Source organism: Pyrgilauda ruficollis, unplaced genomic scaffold, assembly GCF_017590135.1.
Source record: "Pyrgilauda ruficollis isolate IOZ18807 unplaced genomic scaffold, ASM1759013v1 scaffold34, whole genome shotgun sequence".
Lineage (NCBI taxonomy): Eukaryota > Metazoa > Chordata > Aves > Passeriformes > Passeridae > Pyrgilauda > Pyrgilauda ruficollis.
The window spans coordinates 6,304,803-6,328,291 of NW_024524822.1; the positions used below are offsets into that span (position 1 = coordinate 6,304,803).

The 23,489-nt window shown below is 53.3% G+C and overlaps 2 protein-coding genes across 2 annotated transcripts; both read left to right on the top strand.

Annotated features, from left to right (window-relative positions):
* Window positions 1-4,753: 4,753 nt before the first annotated feature.
* On the top strand, window positions 4,754-12,494 carry PRDM12 (PR/SET domain 12). Its single transcript, XM_041475122.1, has 5 exons — window positions 4,754-4,967; window positions 5,760-5,950; window positions 6,943-7,098; window positions 10,545-10,656; window positions 11,561-12,494. Exons 1-5 carry the CDS (start codon window positions 4,754-4,756, stop codon window positions 11,941-11,943), a joined length of 1,056 nt encoding a protein of 351 aa, XP_041331056.1. The 3' UTR covers window positions 11,944-12,494.
* Window positions 12,495-14,053: 1,559 nt separating this feature from the next.
* EXOSC2 (exosome component 2) lies at window positions 14,054-18,239 on the top strand. The gene is made up of 9 exons (XM_041475153.1): window positions 14,054-14,234; window positions 14,319-14,420; window positions 14,494-14,539; window positions 14,800-14,889; window positions 15,001-15,066; window positions 15,213-15,281; window positions 16,139-16,315; window positions 16,488-16,616; window positions 17,451-18,239. Exons 1-9 carry the CDS (start codon window positions 14,110-14,112, stop codon window positions 17,529-17,531), a joined length of 885 nt encoding a protein of 294 aa, XP_041331087.1. The 5' UTR covers window positions 14,054-14,109; the 3' UTR covers window positions 17,532-18,239.
* Window positions 18,240-23,489: the final 5,250 nt, after the last annotated feature.

Consider the following 23,489-nt stretch of genomic DNA (forward strand, 5'->3'; position numbering starts at 1 on the left):
CCCCTCTCCAGTGCTGCTGTTTGCTTTGCAGCCTCCTTAGCCCCCATTGAGGCTTTTCAGCTCCAGCCCCTTCAGGGGGTTTAAGTAGGTAAAACCTGAGGAAGAGGCTATTTTCCTCCCTCCCTTTTGAGCCCTGCCTTGTGCCCAAAAGGCCCCCTTGTTTCACGCGTGCCAGTCACCTGGCTGGGCCCCCAGCCCCTTTCTCTCCCAGCCTCCCTTTTCTTTCTCCTTTCTCTCTTTTGACTTTTCCAGGAGCCCTCGCTCTCCAAACGAGCTTCAGATTGGATCCAGATTGAGGTCCCTTTGTCTTTCAAGGGTTGTACTAAGCTAATTAAATGTGATCCCAACAAATAAACGCAGATCTCCCCATTACATTCAGGCCTGCCTTTCAGGCAGCACCGGGCGGCCCCTCGCCCCCGCCCGCTCCGCGCAGGGTCCCCCTCATTGAGTCCTGGCCATTGAAAGCACTGCCAGGATTTCTTTTGTGCCGGGGGTCTCCGAGCCCTTTTTCCATCAGAAAAGACCCCCAAACAGCAGCTCGGCCTTTGTGAGTTTGCAAGCAAACGCCAAAGAAAAGCCCCCTGAATGCTTTAATAAATGACACATTTAGCAACTTCGGAGGCGCCTGGCTCCTGCGGCAGCCGCAGGGGTGCGATGATCCCTCCTGCCCCGGCTCCCCCGGCTCCCGCAGGGGTGCGATGATCCCTCCTGCCCCCCTTTCCCTCCGGCTCCCGGGGCATTTGCAGCCCGTGGAGGCGCAGAGGTTGCGGCCGGAGCAGCTGACCACCTCGGCTCCCAGCCCGGCTCTCCGCCGTCGCCCTTTCCCGGCGCTCGGGGGGCGCACGGAGCAGGTGATGGGGTCGGCCGGGCCGCCCTGCGCCGGCACCGGGCACCGGGACAGCGGGCAGCGGGCAGGGCGCGGCGGGGCGGCCGGGGCCGGGGGCTTTTGAACTCAGACCCCACGGTCCCTTCGCCTCGTATTAGCGCTGGCAAATCCAAAATCGTTTTTAATGACACATACCACCCCCCCACCCCACCCGGGATCCGGGCTGCGCTGGACTTTTCTCAGCTCAACTAATATCTTTTTAATGACTTTGGGAGGGGGCAGAGCCCGGCTCTGCCCTAGAGCCTGGATTGCTCCAAACAGATGTTGGGGCAGAGGGAGGGGGATGCTCTTCCCTGCCAGGGACTTTCTTCTAAAGTTCAAACGAGAGGGGAGCTTTCAATCACCGCTAAAAATGTATTTCTCCCCATTGAACAATGGGCTCCTTTCTGCGCCCGAGGGGACTCGGCTGCGATCGCGTTTCTGCTGCCGGAGAGGAGAAACCTCCGGTTTTAGGGCGAGAAAAACTCAGCTTCGAAAAGGGTTCTTCCCTGCGCCGGTTATTTTCGTAGCTCTGCATCCCTCATGCGTTCTACCCTGTACGTAAAAAAAAAAAAAAAAAAAAAAAAAAATTAAAATAATACAAAATTGTACTAACGAAGCACTAATCCCCCTCCTGCGCTGCAGCCTTCCCCGCCGCACAGGAGCCACCGCAGACCTTGCAGCGAAGCCGGGCAGTGAATGCGGGGTTTGAGGAAAGGATCGCGGCTGCACCGGCCCGGGGCAGCGGCGGCTCCATCCCCGCATCCCGGCTCCATCGCCGGCGGCCCCACAAGAGTTAAATTTTAAAGCAAATCAAATTCCCATTGGCCACTGTATATTATCTCAGCAGTCTTCATTTGATACCTCTTTAATACAGAAAGGAGCTTTTCAAACCCCTTTTCTCTCTTTTCTCCCCGCCACTCTTTAAGAGCAATAAATGTTCAACTGCAATAACTATAAATCAATCTCCGCTCTGTTCAAATCCTATTCATGCGAAGGGCTGGAAGAGGGGAGAGAGCTCCCCCCTCCCCCCCGCCCCCCAAAAAGCAGCTGCTGGGCTCTAATCTCCTTTCTTGCACTGTCATTCACCCTCATTTTTCCTCCATCACCCCATCCCTGCAATCTTTTCTTGTTTTGCTTTTCTTTTCTCTCTTTGCTGCATTATGATCCCATGTCTCCCCTCATCAGACCCCAACCTTGTCCAGATCCTGACCATCCCCTTGTAGGCTGTGAAAGAAAAGAAGAGTCCATGGATGTCAAATTGGTCTCAAAAAGACCATGAAAGATTGATTTGCTCCACTTTTCTTCTGCCTGACATTATTTCTGAGGGTCCTGAATGGGAAACCAGAAAGTCTGGGACTGGAATAAAGATGTTCTCTCTGTAAGGGGGAGACGGGGGGGAAAAATGCCCATTTACTCCTGGCCCATCAACCCTGCAAAACAGAGCAAAAGAAAAGAGGACTGTGGCTATTCAGAGTCAGACCAATATGTACACCTCCCAACAATATGCCAATATACTGAGGGCTTCTCTATTAACACCCATGAATATTAAAGTGCTCACTAAACGCTCAGAAGGAACTTTGGGAATATACACATGAAAATACAAGCAGCATTGTGCGGGGCTCAGAACAATGGGGCGGCGATAATGGCCCTTCTCTATTAACAGCCATGAATATTAAACTTGTTTCCTCTTAAATGTTAAAAAGGAGGGATAGCTGCGATATTAAAAAAGAGAAATGAGTAGGGGGTAAGGGGGGGGGGAACACACAGCAAAGCACCTTCCTAGGACCGGGAAGAAGCTTTGGGAAACAGCTGGGGATATTTAAAACCACGCAGAAAATGGAAGATTTTTTTTTTCCACCTTTTCCAACCACTACCCCCCCGCACCGCAGAGCTCCCCGCAGCCGGGAGCGGGGTTCAGCGCAGCCCGCACCGGAGCCGCAGGGGGTTCAAGAGCATCTATTATTTTTTTTTTGTCCCGGGATAACTTGAAGGTTGAAGGGTTTTCCTGGGGAAACGGGAATAAAAATAAATAAATAAATAAATAAAAAAAGCAATCCGATGACTGGCTTGCCTCGGCGGCTGGAGGGAGCCGGTGTTGGGAACCTTTCCACCTGATGCGTTATATTTAGCAAGGCTGAGATATTCTGACGGCTCCTCTAGCCAAAGTCCAGAAAAACAAAATAAACTTATTTTTTACGCTTATTAAACCCCAAACCAATCCCTGGCAGGTTGTTAACATCCCCTTTCCAGGACAGCGCTGCCTCTCGCCGGGTGAAGACCCGAAAGTAAGAGCAGGTTTGGGTGGGTTCCTGACATCTGCTTTGCTTCTTGATCGGATTAATAGAAATAATTGCACATGGGTTGTAGCATCATTTCACCCAGGCCAGAAGACACTCCACAATTTCACCCTATAAGACACCCACCCAGGGGAGAGGCTGGGGGTTTGGGCTGTGCGTGGCTGCTGCTCCGGGCACGGCGGGACCCGGCGGGGCTTCCCGGGGCTCCGGGGTGCGGGAACCGGCCTTTGAGCGCCTGAGGACCTTGGGGGCCCAGCCTTCTTCCCGCAGCCCTTTACAGCCCCTCGTCCCCATGAAAATCAAAAGAACAAGGCTAAGGAGAGGGCTCTAAGCTCCGACACAGCAGGACTAGGTTTAAATCCGGGAAAGATTAACCCTTTGCTGAGCCGGCAAAGCTCGGGCCCCGAGGGGAGCGCTGGGTTTGGGGACACCGCTCTGATGCCGCCTTGACGGGGAGCAGAGGTGCCTGCGGAGCTCCTGGGCTCCTGGACGGGCGCCGTGGCTGGCCGGGGAATGCCTTCGGGTGCGGGGACAGGGTGAGGCGGCGGCAGAGCCCCGGAGATAGTGCAGCCTCGCCGGGGTGCGGGTCCGGCCCTGGGGGAACCCGGCAGGGCATGGTTGCTGTTGCAGGGAGACGGGGGATCCACGAGCGCTCCCCAGTCCACACCTGGGTACAATTCCCACGGGGATGTGGGGTCGGGGACCGGCCGGGCTGGTGGCGGCAGCCGGGTGAGCCCTGCCTTGGGGTCAAGCGGGGATCAGCCCCGGGAGCGCGTCCCACCCTCGCCGTGCTTGGGGACCCTCTCCTGGCATTTGGGGGAGCAGCGCCGCAGCCTCCCTGTGTTGCCGGTCCCGGCTGGGAAAGCCGGGGATGCGGGGGGCAGCGGGGAGCCGAGCACGGTCGGGACCAGCTGCGGGAGCCTCAGCCCGTTCCCCCGGGGCTGCGAGGGCCAAACGCCGCAGAGCACTGGGAGCTGTCGGGCTCGGGGCCGCCGATTTCGTTGTGGTGCTCAATGGCCCCAAAGCGCAGCGTTTCAGTCCCAAAACGAGCGCGGGGGACAGGTGGGGAGGGGGACCGTGCCCGAGGGTGCGCCCCGTCCGTGGGACACCGGCGGGGACATTTCTGCTCGTTTCGCTGCTGTTCTGCCGTGCCCGGGGGCAGGTGCCCGGGTTTGGGTTTGCCCGGGCCGGGAGGTGCGGGGGGAAGAGCCGGTGCGTGTGTGTGTATCGGTGTGTGTATATGTGTGTGTGTGTATCCTGTGTGTGTGTTTGTGTATGTGTGTGTGTGCGTGTGTGTGTGTGTGTGTGTGCGTGTGTGTGCTCGCCGTGTCCCTCCCTCCCTCCAGCCACCCCACCCCCGGGAGGGGAGGGAAGGAGGAGATGGGAGGGGGGGGCTCCGACGGCTCGCCTCGCTCCGGCAGCCCCAGTCTCTCCGCCAACGTCAGGGAGGTCATTAATAACCAATTAGGAGGGTCAATGAAGCTCATATATAGCCGGACGGGAGCCGCCGAGCCGAACGGAGCCCAGCCCGCCGCCCACCGCCCGCCGCGCCCGGCCCCGTCGCGCTCGGCCCCGCCGCCTCGCCCCCATGATGGGCTCGGTGCTGCCCGCCGAGGCCCTGGTCCTCAAGCCTGGGCTGAAGCCGCAGGGGCTCTCGCTAGCCGAGGTGATCACCTCCGACATCCTGCACAGCTTCCTCTACGGCCGCTGGAGAAACGTCCTGGGCGAGCAGCTCTTCGAGGAGAAGAGCAGCCCCAAGACAGCCTTCACAGCCGAAGTCCTGGCTCAGTCCTTCTCCGGAGGTGAGTGACCCCCCCGGACCCTCCCCGATCCCCCCGGTTTCCCCCATCGGCCCCGGGCCGGCTCCCGAGTCCGGCGGCGGGATGCGGTCCCGGCGCCCCGCTCTCCCCAGGCGTGGGACTGGGGAAAAAGGGCTTTAAATTCATTTGGTTAACTTGGGCTTGACCTGAGAAAGTTCCCACTTAAACCGCGGGCTGGGGGGGCCGGGGCCGTCCCGCATTCAGCCGCCCGGGACAATATCTTTTCTCTCGCCCCGGCATCGCCGGGGCGTCCCAGCTCCCTTTTCCCCCTCTCGGATTTCTGTTCCTCTCTTAATTTACCATGAAGGCTAATTCCATTTCCATTCACGATATGTCAACCATCTCATCTCCCCATTTTGTAAGAGGAATTCCTGGGCCCTTTTAAACAAGCCCTCGCGCCATTCAGGCACAATGTACCGCTACAGCATTCCTAAAGGACTAATGAATTTAGAATTAGCAATTTCTTTCTAGTTGAGTTTAATGAATGCAGATCACTTTAACAGCATGACAAATTGCTGGATGGGCCGAAATAGACACCATTTAACCTCCTTTCCCAGCCCCGCTCCCTCGCCCAGCCCGGGATGCTTTTCCCAGGTACCTCCTCAATGCCCCGGGGGAAACCTTGTACCGCTTTGTGGGAGCCCGGCTGGGCGTTTAAAAGGCTCAGCCCCGGGGTCTGGGCTGGGGCCGGGGTTGGGCGGGGTCCCCGCCGCCCCCAGTCTCCCCCCTCTCCCCCACCCCTGTCCCTTTCTGAGCTGGTTTCCCCCCTCGCAGAGGTGCAGAAGCTCTCCAGCCTGGTGCTGCCGTCGGAAGTGATAATCGCTCAGAGCTCCATCCCCGGAGAAGGGCTCGGCATCTTCTCCAAGACTTGGATCAAGGCTGGCACCGAGATGGGGCCGTTCACGGGCAGGGTCATCTCCCCCGAACATGTGGACCTGTGCAAGAACAACAACCTCATGTGGGAGGTAACAAACGCCACGAACCCCGAGCCCCGAGCCACGGCTGGTCTGGGGAGAAGCAGGGGTGGGGTGCTGGGGCTGTCTCCCGTGCTTGGGCACCAGCGGGCACCATCCTTGTGCCTCAGTTTCTCCATTCATGCAAATATCTGGGCAGGTGGGTTTAGGAACCCCTTGCAGGAGAAGGATGAGGTTTCCCCAGCCCTCGTGGTGCAGCCAGCCCACAGAGGAGCCCCGAAATGCTGTTGCTCGTGTCCTGTACGGGCGAATCACACCCTGCCCTGCCCTGCCCATCCTGTCCTGGTGGAACACCCGACTGGTTGCTGCCTGCACTGGTCACAGTGGACAAAAACAGCTCTGCCCTGTCCCTTGCTCCTTGCTTTGCCCCAGCCCTGGTGAGGTTAATCCCCAATGAAACCGTGGAGTTTGGGGGGATCTGAGATGCCAGGATATTGTACACTAATGCACAGCTAGTAGGGAGGGGTTTTCCATTTTTTTTTATTTGTTTGACTCAGACTTGCACTTCTTAATTATTGTTAATTATTATTGTAATTTTATGCCTAACAGAAACTTGCCTCATCTTTTTTGGCACCCTGCTAAGCATCTTTCTGGGCCTGGCATGCACCTTTTCCCTCCACGCAGGGATTCTCCCACTCCCATGGCAGCTGCAGGATGCTGAACAGCCCCTTCCTCTAGGGCTGAGCTGCTGGGGGGGCTCTGATGAGAAGGGAGATTGAGGAAGGGAGCTGGGTTATCCAGGGAGAGAGGGGCTGGCAGGACCAGCCATACCAGTGAGAGCAGGGCGCGTTCCTCAGCCCTGCTGCAGTCCAGCACCACAAGCAGGAAGGGTTCAGCATCTCCCAGTTGCTGTCAGGATCTCAGTCCCGAGGCTTTGCTGGCTTGAGCTTGTCCCTGTCCAGGGCTTTATCCCAGAGGCAGGAGGTGGAGGGGCTCAGCCCACTGCGAGGGCAGCATTGCTACCAAGTGCTCTCTGCCCTCAGGTCTTCAACGAGGACGGCACAGTGCGGTACTTCATCGATGCCAGCCAGGAGGATCACCGCAGCTGGATGACCTACATCAAATGTGCACGGAACGAGCAGGAGCAGAACCTCGAGGTGGTCCAGATCGGGAACAGCATCTTCTACAAGGCCATTGAGGTAAGTGGGGCTGAAGACTCTCCCTCCCTTGTTCTTTGGGTTGTTGGTGGGGTGTCTGTGGAAGGACATGGCAGCTTTTCCATCCATGGCACTCAGATCTACCAGCAGAGGTAGAAACCACAGGGAAGGGCCATTGCATGGGCTTCAGGGCGTAGTAAAGGTGCCTTCTCCTCTCTGCCCTCTTTCTGTGGGCTCATGGAGTGATGTGTGTTGAACAGGGCAAGAGTAGATCCTTGTTTGGGGTGTAAAGCATGAAAAGAGCTGCAATTCTGGCCCATATGGGGCTTTGGGCAAGGACAGGGCTTGGATGCTCTATTGAAAAAGTGGGATTTTGTGCAGAACCTGCTTCTTTTCAGCAGGGTAAAGTTTGGGGGGTTCTGTGAAACCCAGTTTCTGAGCACAGGCTGTGCCTGACTCCGCACTGCTTTGCCTGGGCATCACTCCGCCTGTGCAGGGAGCAGGGAGCCACGGAGAGGGCAGGGAGTGGTGCTGGTGCAGCTCTGCCCTGGGCTTTACACTGTGGGGAAGGGGCTCTTGCTGCCCCCTCATCCCTGTGCTCCTGCATGAGGTGCTGGTCTGTGCTGGTGTGCACAGGAGCAGGGGCAGGGTCCCGGGCTGGCACAGACTGCCGTGCAGTGGGGTGATGGCTGAAGGGTGCCCAGAGCTCCCTACAGGAGCCTCTGGGATGGAGGTGGGTGTCTGGCTCCCCAGCATTATTGGTGACAAATCGCACTGTGCCAGAGCAGGGTGGTGGTGGGGACCAGCCCTGCTTATGGGCAGTGTCCCCATAACCCAACGCTATTGCAGGTGGAGAAAGGTGGTGGCTTGGGGACATGGCCCTGTGCAGCAGCTTTGGCTTAAAGAGTCACAAGAGGGGACACGTCCCAGTCCATCCCAGAGCAGCACTGTGGGATTGTGCTGCCTCAGCATCGGGTTCAGAGTCTCACCTGAGGAGTGTTTGCAGCTGGGAGAGGGTCTCAGCTGGGAATGACCATGAGTGCCTGCTGGCTCCGCAGGCACGGGCAGTGCTCTGGATCTGTCCAGGCTCCTGCACTGGCTCACGGAGGAGCACAAACCCAAATGCCCCATGGCACAGGACCACAGCCGGGCTGGGTTACGGATTGCTGCCACGGGGTGGCAAAGGAGAATGGGTGGGTAGGAAGAGAATCAGATATTCTCTCCTCCTGCGGGAGAGTCCCCTGTACTCTTTGGGCTCTGCCACCTTTCCCAAGAGCTCCAAGCACTACCCTGCTGTTCTCATGCTGGACAGCAGACTTCAGGTGTTTCTAGTTTTAAGACCTGATAATCCTGTGGGAAGCTGTGCCCATTGTGACAGCACCTCAAGTACTTTTTACTACTGTTCTTAAATTATGCAAATAAGTAAAATAATTCCAGGTAGCTGTGGTGTAACTAGGAACACAGCTGTGGTTTTTACACCTTGGGCAGGCACTGAAGAGAGGGTGGGTGAGTGAATATTTGGGTATAGCCATGATCCAGCTGTGGGCTTGCTCCTAGGACTGAAGCAGCGAGCAGTGGAGCAGGATGAGTTTAATTCCCTTGGCACAAGCAGTGAATTTGAGACAATAAGAGTGCAGAACCCCAAGTGATATGTGGGAGGAGGTGGGCATGAAGGGTCCCTGCTGTCACACTGCTCCCCAAGCTCAGCAGGACACGCACATGCTGGCCTGAACTTAAGCGCTGCCCTGCTCAGCACCAGAGGTGTCCATGCATAGCCATTGTCACCTTCCATCCCCTACCAGCCCTGGTGGCTTCCCAGTCAGGGAATCCATCTCTTTGGATGCCTTTCTCACCGACATGCCAAAGAACCAGATTGATTTGGTGCTTTTTTTTTTCCTATTTACCTTACATATTTTTATGCATTTTGCCAGTTCCTGCCTATATTTGTTGATTTGTCTTTCCCATCCTCTTTCTCAGCAACACAAAGTTGCTGTTGCTGGAAAATAAAATGACGGCAGAAAAGTTTTGGCCTTTGATCTGAAGGCCACAAGATTCCTGGGGGGCAATTTGAATTTGCTTTGGCGTGTACGCACATGGGTGCTCATCTTCTGCTGGTATGGCTGCAGCAGCTTCAGCAAAAAAACCATACACCCATGTATGCACCCATGCAGATTGCTTTTTCCTTTCAGCAATATTATATTTGCTTGTATTAAAAATGTCTAATTTTCTGTTAAGAGTAAATAACGCCAAGAAACAGAGTCATCTATTTGGGATGCAAAAGGATATCGGCTTCCTCTGCCTCCCAAATTCCTCCTCTACAGCCCAGTGTGGTCTTCATGCAGAGGGACAAAGATATGAAGTCAAATTCCTATTGATTTCAGATGCTTTAAATTCAACATATTTTCAGTGTTGAGGTGATTGAACTTAGCATCTGTGTTTCATGTGGAGGATGTTTTACTTGAATCTACCATGCGCAGTGTACAGAAAACGATCCTCCAAAATGCAGGATGTTCCTATTTCTAAATTAGGTTTGTAACAGCAGGGACTGCTAGGGAAAATATGTATTTTTCAATGAAGTGATGTTGTTGTTAGTGTTGTTTGAACTGGTCTGAGGGGATCCATCTTCCCAGCCAGGGCTGCTGCACGAGGGGAGCCGTGAGCGGCGTTTCCTGGCTGCTCGCCCCGGCCATGCAGGAACAAGACAGGAACAGCAGGGACAGGAGAAGTGCCATCACTGCAGGGAAACAGGAGCGTGGATGATGCAAAACTACTGCCCTGCTCCTGTAGCTGTCCTTGGGCTGTTGCAGGCATGGCAGCTTTGGTGGGGGATATAAGCAGCGTTTCACACCTGAGCCATGGTCTCTGACAGCAGTCCCGAGCTCCCCTCTGCTCTGCGGGCTCATGAGCCCTTTGCTGGTGGATCTGCATTTCCACCTTCTAAAATCAGCCTTGGCAGGGCTGGGTGGGGGATGCTGCCTGTGCCCTGCAGCTGGAGGGTGCTGATGGCTCTGTCCAAAGACAAAATGCTCTGCTGGAGCCCTGAGCTGGGGCTCTGTGTCCCATCTCCTTGCTTTAGTCTCTGTCACTGGTGCTGGTTGTGGCTCCACAAATGGTTTATTTCTCCATGTCTCTGCGTTCCATCCCGTTCCTGGTCTCCCTGAGCGGCTGGGACCTCTGTGTCCTGCACTCCAGAGACTCCAGATCTGTCCCTGTGCTCTGTAGCTCCATATTTGCCCATAAACATGTTTGTATCCCAGCTTGGGGGAGAGCCTGGAGCAGGTTTGTGCTGGTGCTGAGCTGTGCCATCACCTCCAGTGCTGCATCCTGTGTTGTTCCATGCCTGCCTGTGGGTGTTGAGGACTGCTGGCAGGTCCCAGATGGCAGCAGGGTCTCACAGAAATGGGGCACAGCCAGGATAGGTCCAAATGGATCAGCGCAGGGATGGATGTTCATCGCGCCTCCCAACAATCCTTTCTTTATCTCTCTAGATGATTCCTCCAGACCAAGAGCTGCTGGTCTGGTACGGGAACTCCCACAACACCTTCCTGGGCATCCCAGGTGTGCCAGGGCTGGAAGAGGAGCAGAAGAAGAACAAACACGGTAGGTAACATCAGAAAGAGCCAAAAAACCCCTCATCCCTGCCTGTTCACCCTGTTCCCAGCTCTGAGGCCGTTGGGCGGGCAGAAGGCAGGGGCATCCCAGGGGTATGTCAGATATCCCAGTTCCCTGTGGACAAGCACAGGGACTATGAAATGATCCACACAGCTTGAGCAGGTCCTCAGTAATTCAGGGCGATGCCTCCAGGCCCGTTTGCCCACAGCTGTTGCTGGTGGGGTGTTGGCAGTCACTGCCTGTCCCTGCCAGGCAGGGAGGAGCAGCAGAAGGTGTGAGTGCGAGGCAGCCCCGACGCTCCGTGAAACACCAAGCGGATGCAGCATTTACATCCCCACTCTGCATTTAAGGGATCTTAACCACCAACACAGAAGGGTTTTCTCTCCTTGGGCTTTCGCTCTCCGCTTGTCTCAGTAGCTCCCAGAGGTGCTTCTCTGCGGCACAGCAGAGCTCAGGCTATGTTTGGAGCCGCTTCTGTGCTCCCTGACTCTGCTCCCCACTCTCAGAGATCCCAGCAGAGCAAGGGGAGAAGCTGGGACTGGGGCAGGAGCTGGACAGCGTGGCTGGGGGTTCCTGAGAGTTCCTGCACCCACCTCCTTCAGCTCTGCTACAGCCCAGGGAGGGGAAAATTGGTTTTGTGTCCATTTATAAGGGATTCATTCAGCTCAGCATGAATGTTCCCCTTACCTAAATCTGGCTGAGCCCATTCCCGGCACTGGCTGCATCCCAAAATCCTAAGAGCCAGCCAGGATGCCAGTCTGCCCAGGATAGGTGACCTCAGCAGTAAGAGGGCACTGGAGGGCTTTCCAAGGCACCCAGCACTCCAGGGACTTGGGGTGGGGTGAGCTGCTGTGCTGGAGGACAGCGCCTGACTGTCTCCTGTCGTCCCCAGAGGATTTCCACGCGGTGGAGACGGGGGCCAGCACGACGGGGCGCATGCGCTGCGTCATCTGCCACCGCGGCTTCAACTCCCGCAGCAACCTGCGCTCCCACATGCGCATCCACACCCTGGACAAGCCCTTCGTGTGCCGCTTCTGCAACCGCCGCTTCAGCCAGTCCTCCACCCTCCGCAACCACGTCCGCCTGCACACGGGCGAGCGGCCCTACAAGTGCCAGGTTTGCCAAAGTGCCTATTCCCAGCTCGCAGGGCTGCGGGCGCACCAGAAAAGCGCCCGCCACCGGCCCCCCAACGCCTCCCTGCAGGCTCACTCGCCCGCCCTGCCCGTGCCCCACCCTGCCTCCCTGGCCCATCACATCCCCACCATGGTGCTGTGAAGCCCCGGTACGGCAGCAGGATTTGGGACAGCAAAGACTGATGCTGAGACACGCGATGAACTGGGGGGAAGGCCCTTGGCTGAGCTGCTTTGTGTCTTGGAGTGTGCTGGGTTGTTTTTGGGCACGGCTGACTGTGGGGGGTTGGCAGGAGGGGAGCCCCCAGCTCTGCAGCTGAGTTGTGGGGTATCATCCCCAGGGAGATGTGGCACAGGGTGGGCTGGTGGCCCCTGGGGTTGGCAGGGGAGTACGGATGCGGTGGGATGTTCTGTGTGGGTTTGCCAGCTCATTGGGGGAGGACTGGGAGAGCTGAAAAGCCGGGCCTGGAGGAGTCATGTCTGGATTTTACAGATAATTTGGTAGAAAGAAAAATTCCTCTTATCTGTCCTCCTCTGCTCTAGCAGACGTGTGCTCCATTGAAAGGTTAGCACTGCTCTGATGCGGCCACCCCAGTCATACCTGTTTGCCCTGGGAGGGGCTTTGGCCGCGGTGGCTCCTTCCAAGGGACACCTTTCCATGCTTGGGAGCCCCGAGTTAGTGAACATTTGCATTTTCCTGCATCTAAGCCCTCTCTGCCCACCCTGCTCCAGCCAGAGCCTTGTACTGGGGTCTGTCACTGCTCCAAGCCGTGCTGCGGGCACAGGGGACATTGCGCCAGCTGGGAATGCCCATCCACAGGCAGGTTTTGCAGGGACCCTGAGCTCTGCCGGGCTGTGCCTCTTCCAGCCCTGGCAGCTCTTCTCGCCATCCCTTTCCCAGCTGTGAAGGAACATTTTGGTTGGAACTGCTACTGCCCTCTGGGGACAGAGAAAACCTGTCCCCTGGCCAGCTCTGTCCCCAAGGACAACTCTAAGCGCCCTCTGGAGTTCCCACACTGCGGAGGAGAGCTGTGTATCATAAATCTAAAAAAAAATTTAAAAAATAAAAAAAAGGTATTCTAATATTAATTATAAGTCTAAGATGTATAAAGTTCTCACAAACCGTGTTTCACTTCCAGAAGAAAATAAACAAAAACAAAACAAAATAAAAAAAAAGCCCCAAACAACTGTCACTTTAACTTTGTAAATATTTATGTAAACATTATTTACAAGACTTTGATATTATATATTATTTGATTGTATATGTACACAGTGTAAATACATTTGTACCTCTCTTGTATTCTAAATAAAAATTACTTGGAACATCTATCATTTCGAAGAGGGATTGCATGGAGAGCTTTTATTTTATATGCCAGGGGAAGGATGTGGGTATTGGGATGAGTGAAGGTCTCAACTATCCACAACAATCTGTGAGTGAGGAGATGTGGTGTCATCTGTTGGACCAAGAAGTGCACCTGGGAGGGGAAAAAAACCCAGTTTTTGGCTAAAGAAGCGCCTTTTCAGGTCCGGAAGCTGGGGTAAGGGCTGGCTCACTCGAGTGGGTGATATCTACTGATTCCACCCTGCCAGTCCCTACTCTTGTGAACTTGTTCAGTCCCTTTTGAAGCCGCAGCTACTGACATCCTTTGATACATTCCGTGAATTAGTGCCCATGTTTCGGCTGTGATGGGACACAGGCCCTGCTGGCAGGAAGGGACATATTTGCTGACAGTCACCGTGGGCTGCTTTTCCCGTGGCATTTCCTCCGCAGCCCTGAGAGCCGAACCGGTGCTTAGATGGATAAAACTTTTCCACAGACGTATCAGTTCGTGCTGGCACAGCTCGGCCGAGGGGAAGGGCTCAGTCCCGAGTCCCGCGGGGATGTTTGAGCCGAGCGTGAGCACCGGCCAGCTGGGGAGGGCATGAGGGACTGCCCTCAGGGAGACACCTTGTGTGAGGGGCACCCGAACTGGGGGTGCTGCTCCCCGCCCCGACCCCCAGCACTGCAGCCCGGCCCGGGCTGTGGGGCCCGGTGAGCCCCGGGACAGGGCTCCCAGGTTTCCCCCCGGTTTGCCGGGCGGTTTCTGTGGGAGCGGGTCGCTGCTGGGGCCTGCCCGCACTAAAAATGGCCGCGGTCCTCCTTGGGCTCCCCTGGAGCGAAGCCCAAGAGTCCCTTCGCTGCCAGGAGCAAACATGGCTGTCCAGTCACCGCCCCTGCCGCCCTCACTCAAGATGGCGGCGCCCACGCCCTCAGGCGCGCTTTCGCCAGCAGCCAACATGGCGGGCGGAAGGCGCGTGCGGCGGGGCCAAGATGGCGGCGGTTACCATGAGGCTGCCGGCTGCCCGTGCCCCTCTGGATTCCAGCGCGCTCCGGGGCGGCGAGAAGCACTTGGTGGCACCGGGGGACACGATCACCACGGATACGGGATACATGAGGTGCGGGCAGCGGCGGAGGGGAGGCGGCGGCGGCGGGGTGGCGCGGCTTCGGGCTGTCCTTAGGTAGTCGCTGTCTCTCCGCAGGGGCCACGGTACTTATGTGGAGGACGACAAGCTGATCGCCTCGGTGGCCGGCGTGGTGGAGAGGGTGAACAAGCTGGTGTGTGTCAGGGCGCTGAAGGGCAGGTGAGGCGGTGCGGGCCGGCGGCGGGGCCTGGCCGGGCGCGGTGCGGTGTGTGACCGCCGCTCTCTGTGCCAGGTACAACGGCGAGATCGGCGACATCGTGGTCGGCAGGATTACGGAGGTAAAGCCCCGTGTTTGCCGCGGTGCCGAGGAGGAGGATGGCCGTGGCTCAGTCCCGCTCTAAGCGCTTCCCGGAATCCTAAAACACTGACGCATATCAGTGTCCCTGCGCAGGGTACTGGGAGCGTGTGGATTTTAACCGGGATGAGGCTGGAAGAAGCCAGCAGAGCTGTCCCCTCCTGCAGCTTGGTGAGCTGCAGCTCCCATTCAGGTTTTGAGTGTGTACCCATAAGTTTGGGTGGTTTTTTTTTTCCCCTTTAGGTTCAGCAGAAGCGATGGAAAGTGGAAACAAATTCCAGGCTGGATTCAGTCCTGTTGCTGTCGTCTATAAATTTACCTGGCGGGGAGCTGGTGAGTGTAGCTGGTTGTGTTTTGCATGGCATCCTAAGGTCCCCCACAAAGAGCTGCTGATGGATGTTTTCTCGTTCTGGCCTACATGTAACTTTTCTTGTGATGTTTCAGAGAAGAAAATCAGCAGAAGATGAGCTTGCAATGAGGGACTACCTGCAGGAAGGAGATCTCATCAGCGTATCCTTCTGCTGCTCCCATCGACAGAAGGGCCAAGGGCATGGGAAGAGCAGGGAGAGTTTGGTTGGCCTGGCTGGGGGTGAGAGCTATGCTGGGGTGGCACTGGGCAGCCGTAGGGACCCTGTTTCCTTAAGTGGCACTGACAGGCAGAGGTCCAGTCTATATTTTCTGATGGGGCTGTATCTCTGCACACCCGGAGCCTGAAGTACGGGAAGGTGAGTTATTCCAAAGCCCTTGATCCTGGGATAATTCTGCACCAGCTGATTTGTATAAGGCCTTTTGGAGGCTTTTTTAAGAAAAGAGCTATGGAGTAGAGTGGGATGTTGTTATTACTCATTCCTGCAGGACAGGAAGACTCTTAGCTTTTCCATGGGACCACCAAGCAGAGTTTCCCCAAAGCAAAGGAGGCATCCTTGAGTTGCCCTTTCATCCACTGCTCTCCCTGTCTGCAGTTGCAGCCTGCTAGTTCTGTTTCCCCCACTAGCCACTTGGGAATTAAATCCTGGGGAGAGATTCCTCACTCCTCTTCTGCTGGCTGTTGCCCCTGTGACTTGTTCTTCTCCCCAGGGCTCTATTTTAGGCTTTACACAGTTGGCATTTATCTCTGGTTTTGTGCATTGAAATAAGCCAAGGGGCCGTTGGAGCGTAGGCTGCAGTTTGGGATTACCAGACCAAGGGTATTAGCACTTAAAAGATGAAAGGGAAGTGTGCTTATTGCACAAAGGGTGAAGGACAGTGATTGGATTATGAGGGAAAGTGTTCTGCTAAATTGGGCCTCTGACTCCTCATTTTTCTGCAGGGATGGTTGATGTGTAGTTACGATCAAGATATTATTAACATTTGTGCTAAGCACTTAAAGTATTCTTCATCTTCAAAGGGCTGCACAGGCATTAGCTAATCCTCCCAGTGCTCCCAGAGGCAGGCAGGTTTTATATGCACTGTTTCACAGGAAAAGGTGTTAAAACAGAGTTGTTACTAGGCCAGGAGTGGAGTGGGTGTGTATCAGTGACTTGGCGTTGTCTGTGGTGGCTCATGATGTCTCTCACGCTGAGCCTTGTGGTCTGCTTTCCAGCTTGCCCAGGGTGTGCTGGTTCAGGTCTCTCCCTCTCTTGTGAAACGTCAGAAGACTCATTTCCATGACCTGCCCTGTGGTGCATCCGTGATCCTTGGCAACAACGGCTTCATCTGGATCTACCCAACCCCAGAGCAGAAGGATGATGAGGCTGGAGGCTACACTGCCAACTTGGAGGTGAGTCCAGGGAGCGTGAGCCTTCTTCTGCCAGTGATGGTTTTTAGTCTGACATAGTCAGAGGCATGTGAGTAACCTGAGACTTTCAGGATCCTCTGTTAGGTTCACACAAGGCTTTTTTCCTTGCATTATTTCCCTGTGCACTCATCCCTTTTCCTCTGTCCTTCCCCAGCCAGTTCCCTTGTCTGACCGGGAGGTGATCTCACGGCTCCGAAACTGCATCATGGCTCTGGTTACTCACAAGATTATGCTCTTTGACACCAGCATTCTGTATTGCTATGAAGCATCCCTTCCTCATCAGGTACAGGAACCAGTAGTGTTTATTCCACACTGAGGGGAGGGAACAGAAAGGCTGCATCAGTTGCTGCTGAAGTCAGAGTTGCCTTTCAATTTACCAAAGCATCCTGTAGTAAGTGACAGTATGAACTCTCCTCTTCTGCACAACATAAGTTGCCTTGCACAATTCCAGGGATAGTTTGAAAGGTTCTGCCTCTGGCAAAGTCTAACTATTCCTAAAGAGAGATCAGTCCCTTTTTTGATAGATGTTGTGTGTTCCTCACTGGGATTATGGACCCTTTAATTCCTGTGAAAACAGTGTTAAATTTGGCATTGTATGAGAGTACAGTGCATTTTATGAAGCAATGAAAAAGTAAATGTCATGTGTTGTACAGAGAGCAGGCTCATGTCTGTATCCACATCCTTCATTCTGGAAGACTGCCTCCATTTCACCTCTTGCTGTACAGCTTTTCACTGTGATTCCTGCCAGCACTATCACAGGCAATTCTCTTCCCGTAAATAAATGAGATCTGAATTCTGCTTTCATTCCCAGTGAGGTGTTCTTTTGAAGTATAACTGTGCTTAAGTCATCTCTGCCCTTCCCAAATACAAATGTGTGTCCTTCAGGGAAGATGAGGAAGGTTAGTAGCCTCTCCTTTGATTTCCTCTGGTCTCTGTAAGAATTCCAAACTGGCAAAGTTGATTATGCCTTGGACCCTCTGCCACAGGTCTTTTTTCACCACAACCCTCTAAACTCCTTTGCTGGTTGCTGCCATGTGTCAGGGACCTTTGTCTCCCCACAAAGTGCAGAAGTAGTTGTTGATTCCTGGTGCTCATATTGCTCTTCTTTCCACTGCAGATCAAGGACATTCTCAAACCAGAGGTGACAGAGGAGATCGTTTTGGAAGCTCGACAGAGGTTGCTGGATTCAGAGGGATAGGATAGGGCACATGGCCAGAAGCAGTCATTTGAAATCCCAGCATGGCAGCTTTGATTCTCAGTATTATATGGTTTTTTTCAGTGTTCTAGTTCCCAACATTCATTCCACACTTCAGAAACTACCAAAATTCCTCACTCCTAGGATATCTCCTGTGTCCTTTTAGTACAAAGTAGTAGTTAAGTACAATAGCCTTTTAGTGCAACGGCTGAAAAATTGATAGCTGACCTTTATAAAGATCAGGTGCAACTGGGACATGTCTCCTAGCACCTGTTGCTGTGTCTGGTGCCCCACAACTTTGTGCAGAATGACAGAGAGGAAGGGATTTGTTTTGTGGCGTTTCTCTCTCCCCACAAGGTGATTTGGATTTTAATTTAGTTGTGATACAAATCTGCCAGTCTGTCCCCTGACTGAGAGCCCTCATTTTAAAGAATGTAAACCCAGGCACATGTGTTTAGGAAACAGGAGTATCCACAGCCTAGCTAACCACAGTTTGGGTCTGGCTGTTCATGACTTGAATGTCTCAGGGTATGAGATGGGATGTGGCTGTCTCTGTCCATATGAGCCAGGAGCTCTGGACAAGCAGTGCCCTGGTTTGTGTGTATCCTGCTGGTCTTTTTTTTTTATGCCTGAGATGTCAGCTCCTCTTCTGAGGAGGCACCAATATGGTTTTGTATTAAGTATTTTACATTTCAATAAATTTTTTGAAACAAACCAGTCCTTCAGCAGTGTGTGCATTGGCTTGTTTTTAGTCTAGCTTGAGAGCTGTGGTTGGCTCAAGTTCCCTTGTGCTAGGACGCTTAGAATGGTTACACTGTCTTATCTCTTAATTGTTGCCCTTCATCTCAGCAGGACTTGACTTTCCTCTTCAGCCCTTACAGGGTTCCTCTGTAAGGATTGCCTGGTGTTCACAGTGGTTTTCCAAGCACTGCCTCCCTGCAGGATCCCTTGGAGAGGTGAGACAAGCAGAGGTGACTGGGAGCCCAGTGACTGGTGAACATCTTCAGGCTGGTGGTTAGATGTGGACACGTTGAGCCAAGTGTCGGCAGGCAATCTGTCACATCCTCTGTGAAGAATGTGATGCTTTCCCTGGAGAATCCTCTCAGCTTCAGCTGCTGTATTAGAGCTGGTTTATTATATATGTATTCTATCTATTTGTATTGCAAATATATCCTTGCACCACAGCATTGTAATTCTTAAAAAGGATGATAAAACGTCTGTCCCAGTTGTCCCTGAATCCAATTGCACGTTCCAAATTCGCACTCTTGCCTCAGGCAAACGGGAAAATTCTTTCCTCGGTGTTTTCCTGGGAACTAGAAATTCGCTTCGTTGCTGTCCCTGCAGCTCGGCTGCTTTCCCTGTGGTCCCGAGCAGGCACTAGATGGCACCTTTGGATCGCGTTTGTGGCACTTCCCTTGGCCAGCAGCTCCACCTCGCTGCCCTGCCAAACAGCAGGGCCTGGGCGGCTGCCACCAGCGCTGCTGCCCAAATCCTAAAGCACAATGGGGCTAAGGACAAGCAAGGACATGGCTAATCCGTTCTGCTGCTGCACAACTGCCCGTGCTGCCTCTGAAAATAGTACTGAACTTGTTGGGGTATCACTGGAATGCTCTACACAAGACCTGGGAATTGTTATTTTTGAGTTTTAAGAAGATTTCCTATTAGGTGTTGCAACAATCACATCCTCAAGATGACTGGGGAAATTTGAAAACCAAAGCTTGATGGTGACACTTTCAGGTCTCCATGAGGCTGCTGGTAGCCACATAACACACACCTGCATGGACAAGACTGGTTCAAAAAGGCTAAAAAAGCTTTAGCAGTCTGCATCTTAGAAAAGTACTTTTTCCCCCCCCTTACTCAATGCTGTAGTTTAGCAGCTGTTTATCTTATTACCACAGGGGGAAATTCAGGGACTTCTGCTAACAAACAAGTTAAGATCTGGACTGCTTCAGCTCTGAGCTTTCTGATTCCTTCTGCTTGCTGCAGGATTCCTGATATTTTGGCATTAATGATGAGTTAAATGGGGGAGGCATGTGACTCTTCCAGTTCCCTTACTCCTGAATACCTGGCACTTCTGTTTTTCAACCCAAGAACACCAGCTGGTGAGGTTTGGTTGTGGATCTTTCCTGATGGGAGGGAACCAAAGGTCTCAGTATTTTCCCTAGTGACCATGAGGGGTAATTATTGATCTTTCCACATTCAGCCAGTGCTGTGCCAAGACCTAAATTCTGTAACAAGCCTTCAGCAAGGTCATTGCTGGCAGTTCCCATCCAGCACAGCTCTGCAAACCAGCAGGTAACAACAAGCCAGCAACAGCAGTGGCCCCTTAAATTATTGAAATAGTCTGTGGGATTTTGCTGGGCAACTTCTAAGCAGGAAGGGTGAAAGGGAAGAAACTATGGCTTCTCTGGTTTAAGGAGAAAAAATAGTTGAAAGCAGGGTGGGAAAAACCTAGTAAGTGTTCATTTTTCTGTGGGGACCTAAAAGGCCCAGGCAGGCATTAAAACAGCTCAGACCAACCTGATTTCTTTGTTCACCAGTGTTTGACACTGTTTGTAAAGCAGCAGTAGCACCTCCTGTGCTGCCTCCTCCAAGGTCAATGCATGGTGCAGTTGTGCTCAGAAGTGGGGCTGGTAACTAGTTCCCTTGCTGGTGAGTGTTGTCTGTAGGAATAAGATCACTCATCTGCAAAATGATTTTTCTTGTTTCTTGGTGCCAGGGTTCATGTGCTAATAGGAAGAATTCCTTTACTCCTAGGAATAACCACTGAGATTTTAAATTTGTGCTAATGGGTTATTAATCCAATTACTGCTGCTTATTGCATTACTTCCCTACCATCCGTGCAGTTTTGCTGTTCAGCTGAGAGTGGTACAAATAAAAAGCTTTGCACAGACCTGAGAAGACTGAAATCCCACTGAGATTAGAGACATCTTGAAATGGTTCTCTCAGGTTCCTGAGGACTGTTAATTAACATGCTAAGTTTTATTATTTGGTGAAGAGGTTGAGTTTTTAAGATATTGTTATGGAGAAAATGTCACTGCAGCTGTTGGGTGAGAACCCACACTTAATGGGAGGTAAACAGAAAAAGAGCTGAAGTATCTCTTAGGAAAAAAATAAATGGTAGTATACACACAGACTTGATTGAAAAAAAAACCACACTGAAACTTTTTTTAACTTATTCTGTATTCCCACAACTTTTCTGTCTCTGTCTTCTCTAACAATTTCTGAATCTACTGGACAGCTTTCAAGTTTAACATGAGAGTCATGTTCACAAAAACTAGCAGCAGGGTTGGGGCAGAAAATGCAATACCCTTCAGGAAGGGGAAGAAGGCAGGTACCTCACCATGACATTGGGGAGTGACCAGCTGACTCATCTGCCTGTGTATTGTCCCACATTAACTACAGCAGTGCTCTGGGAAACAGGAAATGCTTTTGGAGAAAGTGCTGAGTGGAAAGAGCCTGGGAACTGCTGGCAAAGAACCTGCCCCACTTTGCTGCTTATGATTGCACAGCATCGGAAGGAATAACTGCCTGTCAGCCTGAATGATAAACTCACCTGGTCTGTTAAATAAAAAGTAAGAGCATTCATCTGCACAGATCTCAGGCAAGCCAGGAAGAGCATATTTACAGCCTGTACTGCACACAGCACAGCCCTGGAAGTGTTCAAGGACAGGTTGGATGAGGCTTGGAGCAACCTGGTCTAGTGGAAGATGTCCCTGCCTGTGGCAGAGGGGTGGAACATGTTAAATAAAAAGTAAGAGCATTCATCTGCACAGATCTCAGGCAAGCCAGGAAGAGCATATTTACAGCCTGTACTGCACACAGCACAGCCCTGGAAGTGTTCAAGGACAGGTTAGATGAGGCTTGGAGCAACCTGGTCTAGTGGAAGATGTCCCTGCCTGTGGCAGGGGGGTGGAACATGGTGGTCTTTAGGGTTCTTTCCAACCCAAACAATTCTGTGATTCTATTGTGTGTTTGGAATTACTTTTGCTTAATTTGGTGAAGGTATTTCTGACTATTGTGGACCCATGGTTGTCTTCTGGAGTTTATTCTGCTTCAGCTCTGCCATGGTAGGAGAGACTATCCAGGATGCTCCAGTCAGACCCAGAAGAGAGCAACTTTTACAGCAAAGAATGGCTGGTATTGGGTTTTGTAACAAATTTCTCTTGGGCTGCTTGGCCTGTGCTGACAGCTTCGTTTCCTCCCTTTCCTCCAATCCGTGGGAGCTGAGCGAGGGTTATGTCACCTCTGTGAGAAGCTGATCTCCATTACTGAGATAAACCTGGAGAAATTCCACAGAGTTCAACAGACGTGACCCTGGATTTGTCTCAGCAAGAGAATTTCTCTCTCCTGTGTGGGTGTGTGCGCAGCACAACCAGTCTCAGTACCTGCAAACTGAGCCATTGATGGAGAAATCCAATAGAAATGGTTTGAGCTCAGTCTCCTGACTAAGAATTAGTGATGTAGGAGCAGCCTGGCACAGCAGAGATGGAGGATCCTGCAGGGCTGTGTGAAGTGCTACATTTTGGATGCTATTGTTAGAAGATGAAAAATACAGGTCTGCCAGAGACCTTGAATATGGCATAGGAGACATGGAGAGTGTTTGGATTTGTCACAAGGGAGGAGTCAGTATAAACAAGCTGCTCTGTGTCCAGATGGTTGCCCTGAGCAGGAGGCTGCAGCACAGAATTGCAATTGTGTGTTCTCCTGTTGTCGAGTGGGAGCAACCACAGACCTTTGGCCAAAACACCCTGACCTCAAGCTGCTGCCTTGACCCTCTTCTGTCCCCAAGGTGAACTGCAGAATGTATGAAAAACTAAATATCTCCAGCACTATCATCTGCTCTTTAGCTCAGGGAACTCTCAGTGCCTGCTGAAGAATTTGGGGGTTTAACTCCATCTTTGTTCCAAATGGTGCACAAAAATAGGTCAATAAAATATTTTTTCGATTGTCACTGGTTTCTATGGCTGGTGTTGAGTTCTGTGTATGCTGAGAGCATTCATAAGGAAGCAAAGTCCTTTGTGCAAGCAGGGTGACAGATTCCTGGCTGTGCACACAGCTGATTCCATAAGGATCTCTTCTTCCCTGTCCATCTCTGCAAGCATCCAGGGTCCAGAGCTGGCCAGAGGCTCTGAGACCCCTGCAGGGTCAGATCTGAGGGAAAACAATTTGTGTGGCCCTTCTAAAGAGGTAAGGGATTTCACACGAGCTTTTTTGGGCCTTTTCACAGTTTTTTTTTTTTCACGGTATCATAGATTAGGGGGTTGGAGGGGATCTCTGGAGATCATCCTGTCCAACCCCCCTGCCAGGGCAGGGTCACCTGGAGCAGGTGACACAGGAATGTGCCCAGCTGGGTTTGGAATGTTTCCAGAGAGGGGAACTCCACGCCCTCCTTGGGCACCTGTTCCAGAGCTGGGCACCCTCCACCTAAAGAAGTTCTTCCTCCAGTTGAGAGGAAACTTTCTATGTTTTAGTTTATGGCCATTGCTCCTCATCCTGTCACCGGGCACCACTGAAGAGAGTCTGGCACCGGGGAGATACTGACATGGATTGCCGAGATCTCCTCTCAGCCTTCCCTTCTCCAGACGAACCCGGCCCAGCTCCCGCAGTGTCTCCTCACCAGAGAGCTGCTCCAGCCCCAAATCCTCCGGGTGCTCCCACAGGCCCCTCTCCAGCAGCTCCTTGCCCATCTCTTCCCTTCTGGAGCACAGCACGGCAGATGTGCCTCACCAGGGCCGCGTAAAGGGAGGATCCCCTCCCTCGCCCTGCCGGCCACGCTGCTCAGAGGCTTCTCCCGGGAACGCCCGCTGTCCTTCCCCGCCCGGCCGGTCCCCGGAGCCGGCGGCGGGGCTGCGATCGGGCAGCGCCGGGCGGGAGGCGGGGGCGGCGGAGGAGGAGGGGCCGGAAGGGGATGTGACCGCCCGCCCGCCGGCCCGGGGGTTCCGGGATCTCCCTCGCCGC

What these genes read in the sequence shown, in the direction of transcription:
- PRDM12 (XM_041475122.1), top strand. Translation starts at nt 4,754, where the DNA reads ATGATGGGCTCGGTGCTGCCCGCCGAGGCCCTGGTCCTCAAGCCTGGG. An exon ending in ACAACAACCTCATGTGGGAG is followed by an intron (nt 5,951 to 6,942) that starts GTAACAAACGCC and finishes CTCTGCCCTCAG; the next exon opens with GTCTTCAACGAGGACGGCAC. An exon ending in TCTTCTACAAGGCCATTGAG is followed by an intron (nt 7,099 to 10,544) that starts GTAAGTGGGGCT and finishes TTATCTCTCTAG; the next exon opens with ATGATTCCTCCAGACCAAGA.
- EXOSC2 (XM_041475153.1), top strand. Translation starts at nt 14,110, where the DNA reads ATGGCGGCGGTTACCATGAGGCTGCCGGCTGCCCGTGCCCCTCTGGAT. An exon ending in AGGAAGGAGATCTCATCAGC is followed by an intron (nt 15,067 to 15,212) that starts GTATCCTTCTGC and finishes TGGCACTGACAG; the next exon opens with GCAGAGGTCCAGTCTATATT. An exon ending in GGAGCCTGAAGTACGGGAAG is followed by an intron (nt 15,282 to 16,138) that starts GTGAGTTATTCC and finishes TCTGCTTTCCAG; the next exon opens with CTTGCCCAGGGTGTGCTGGT.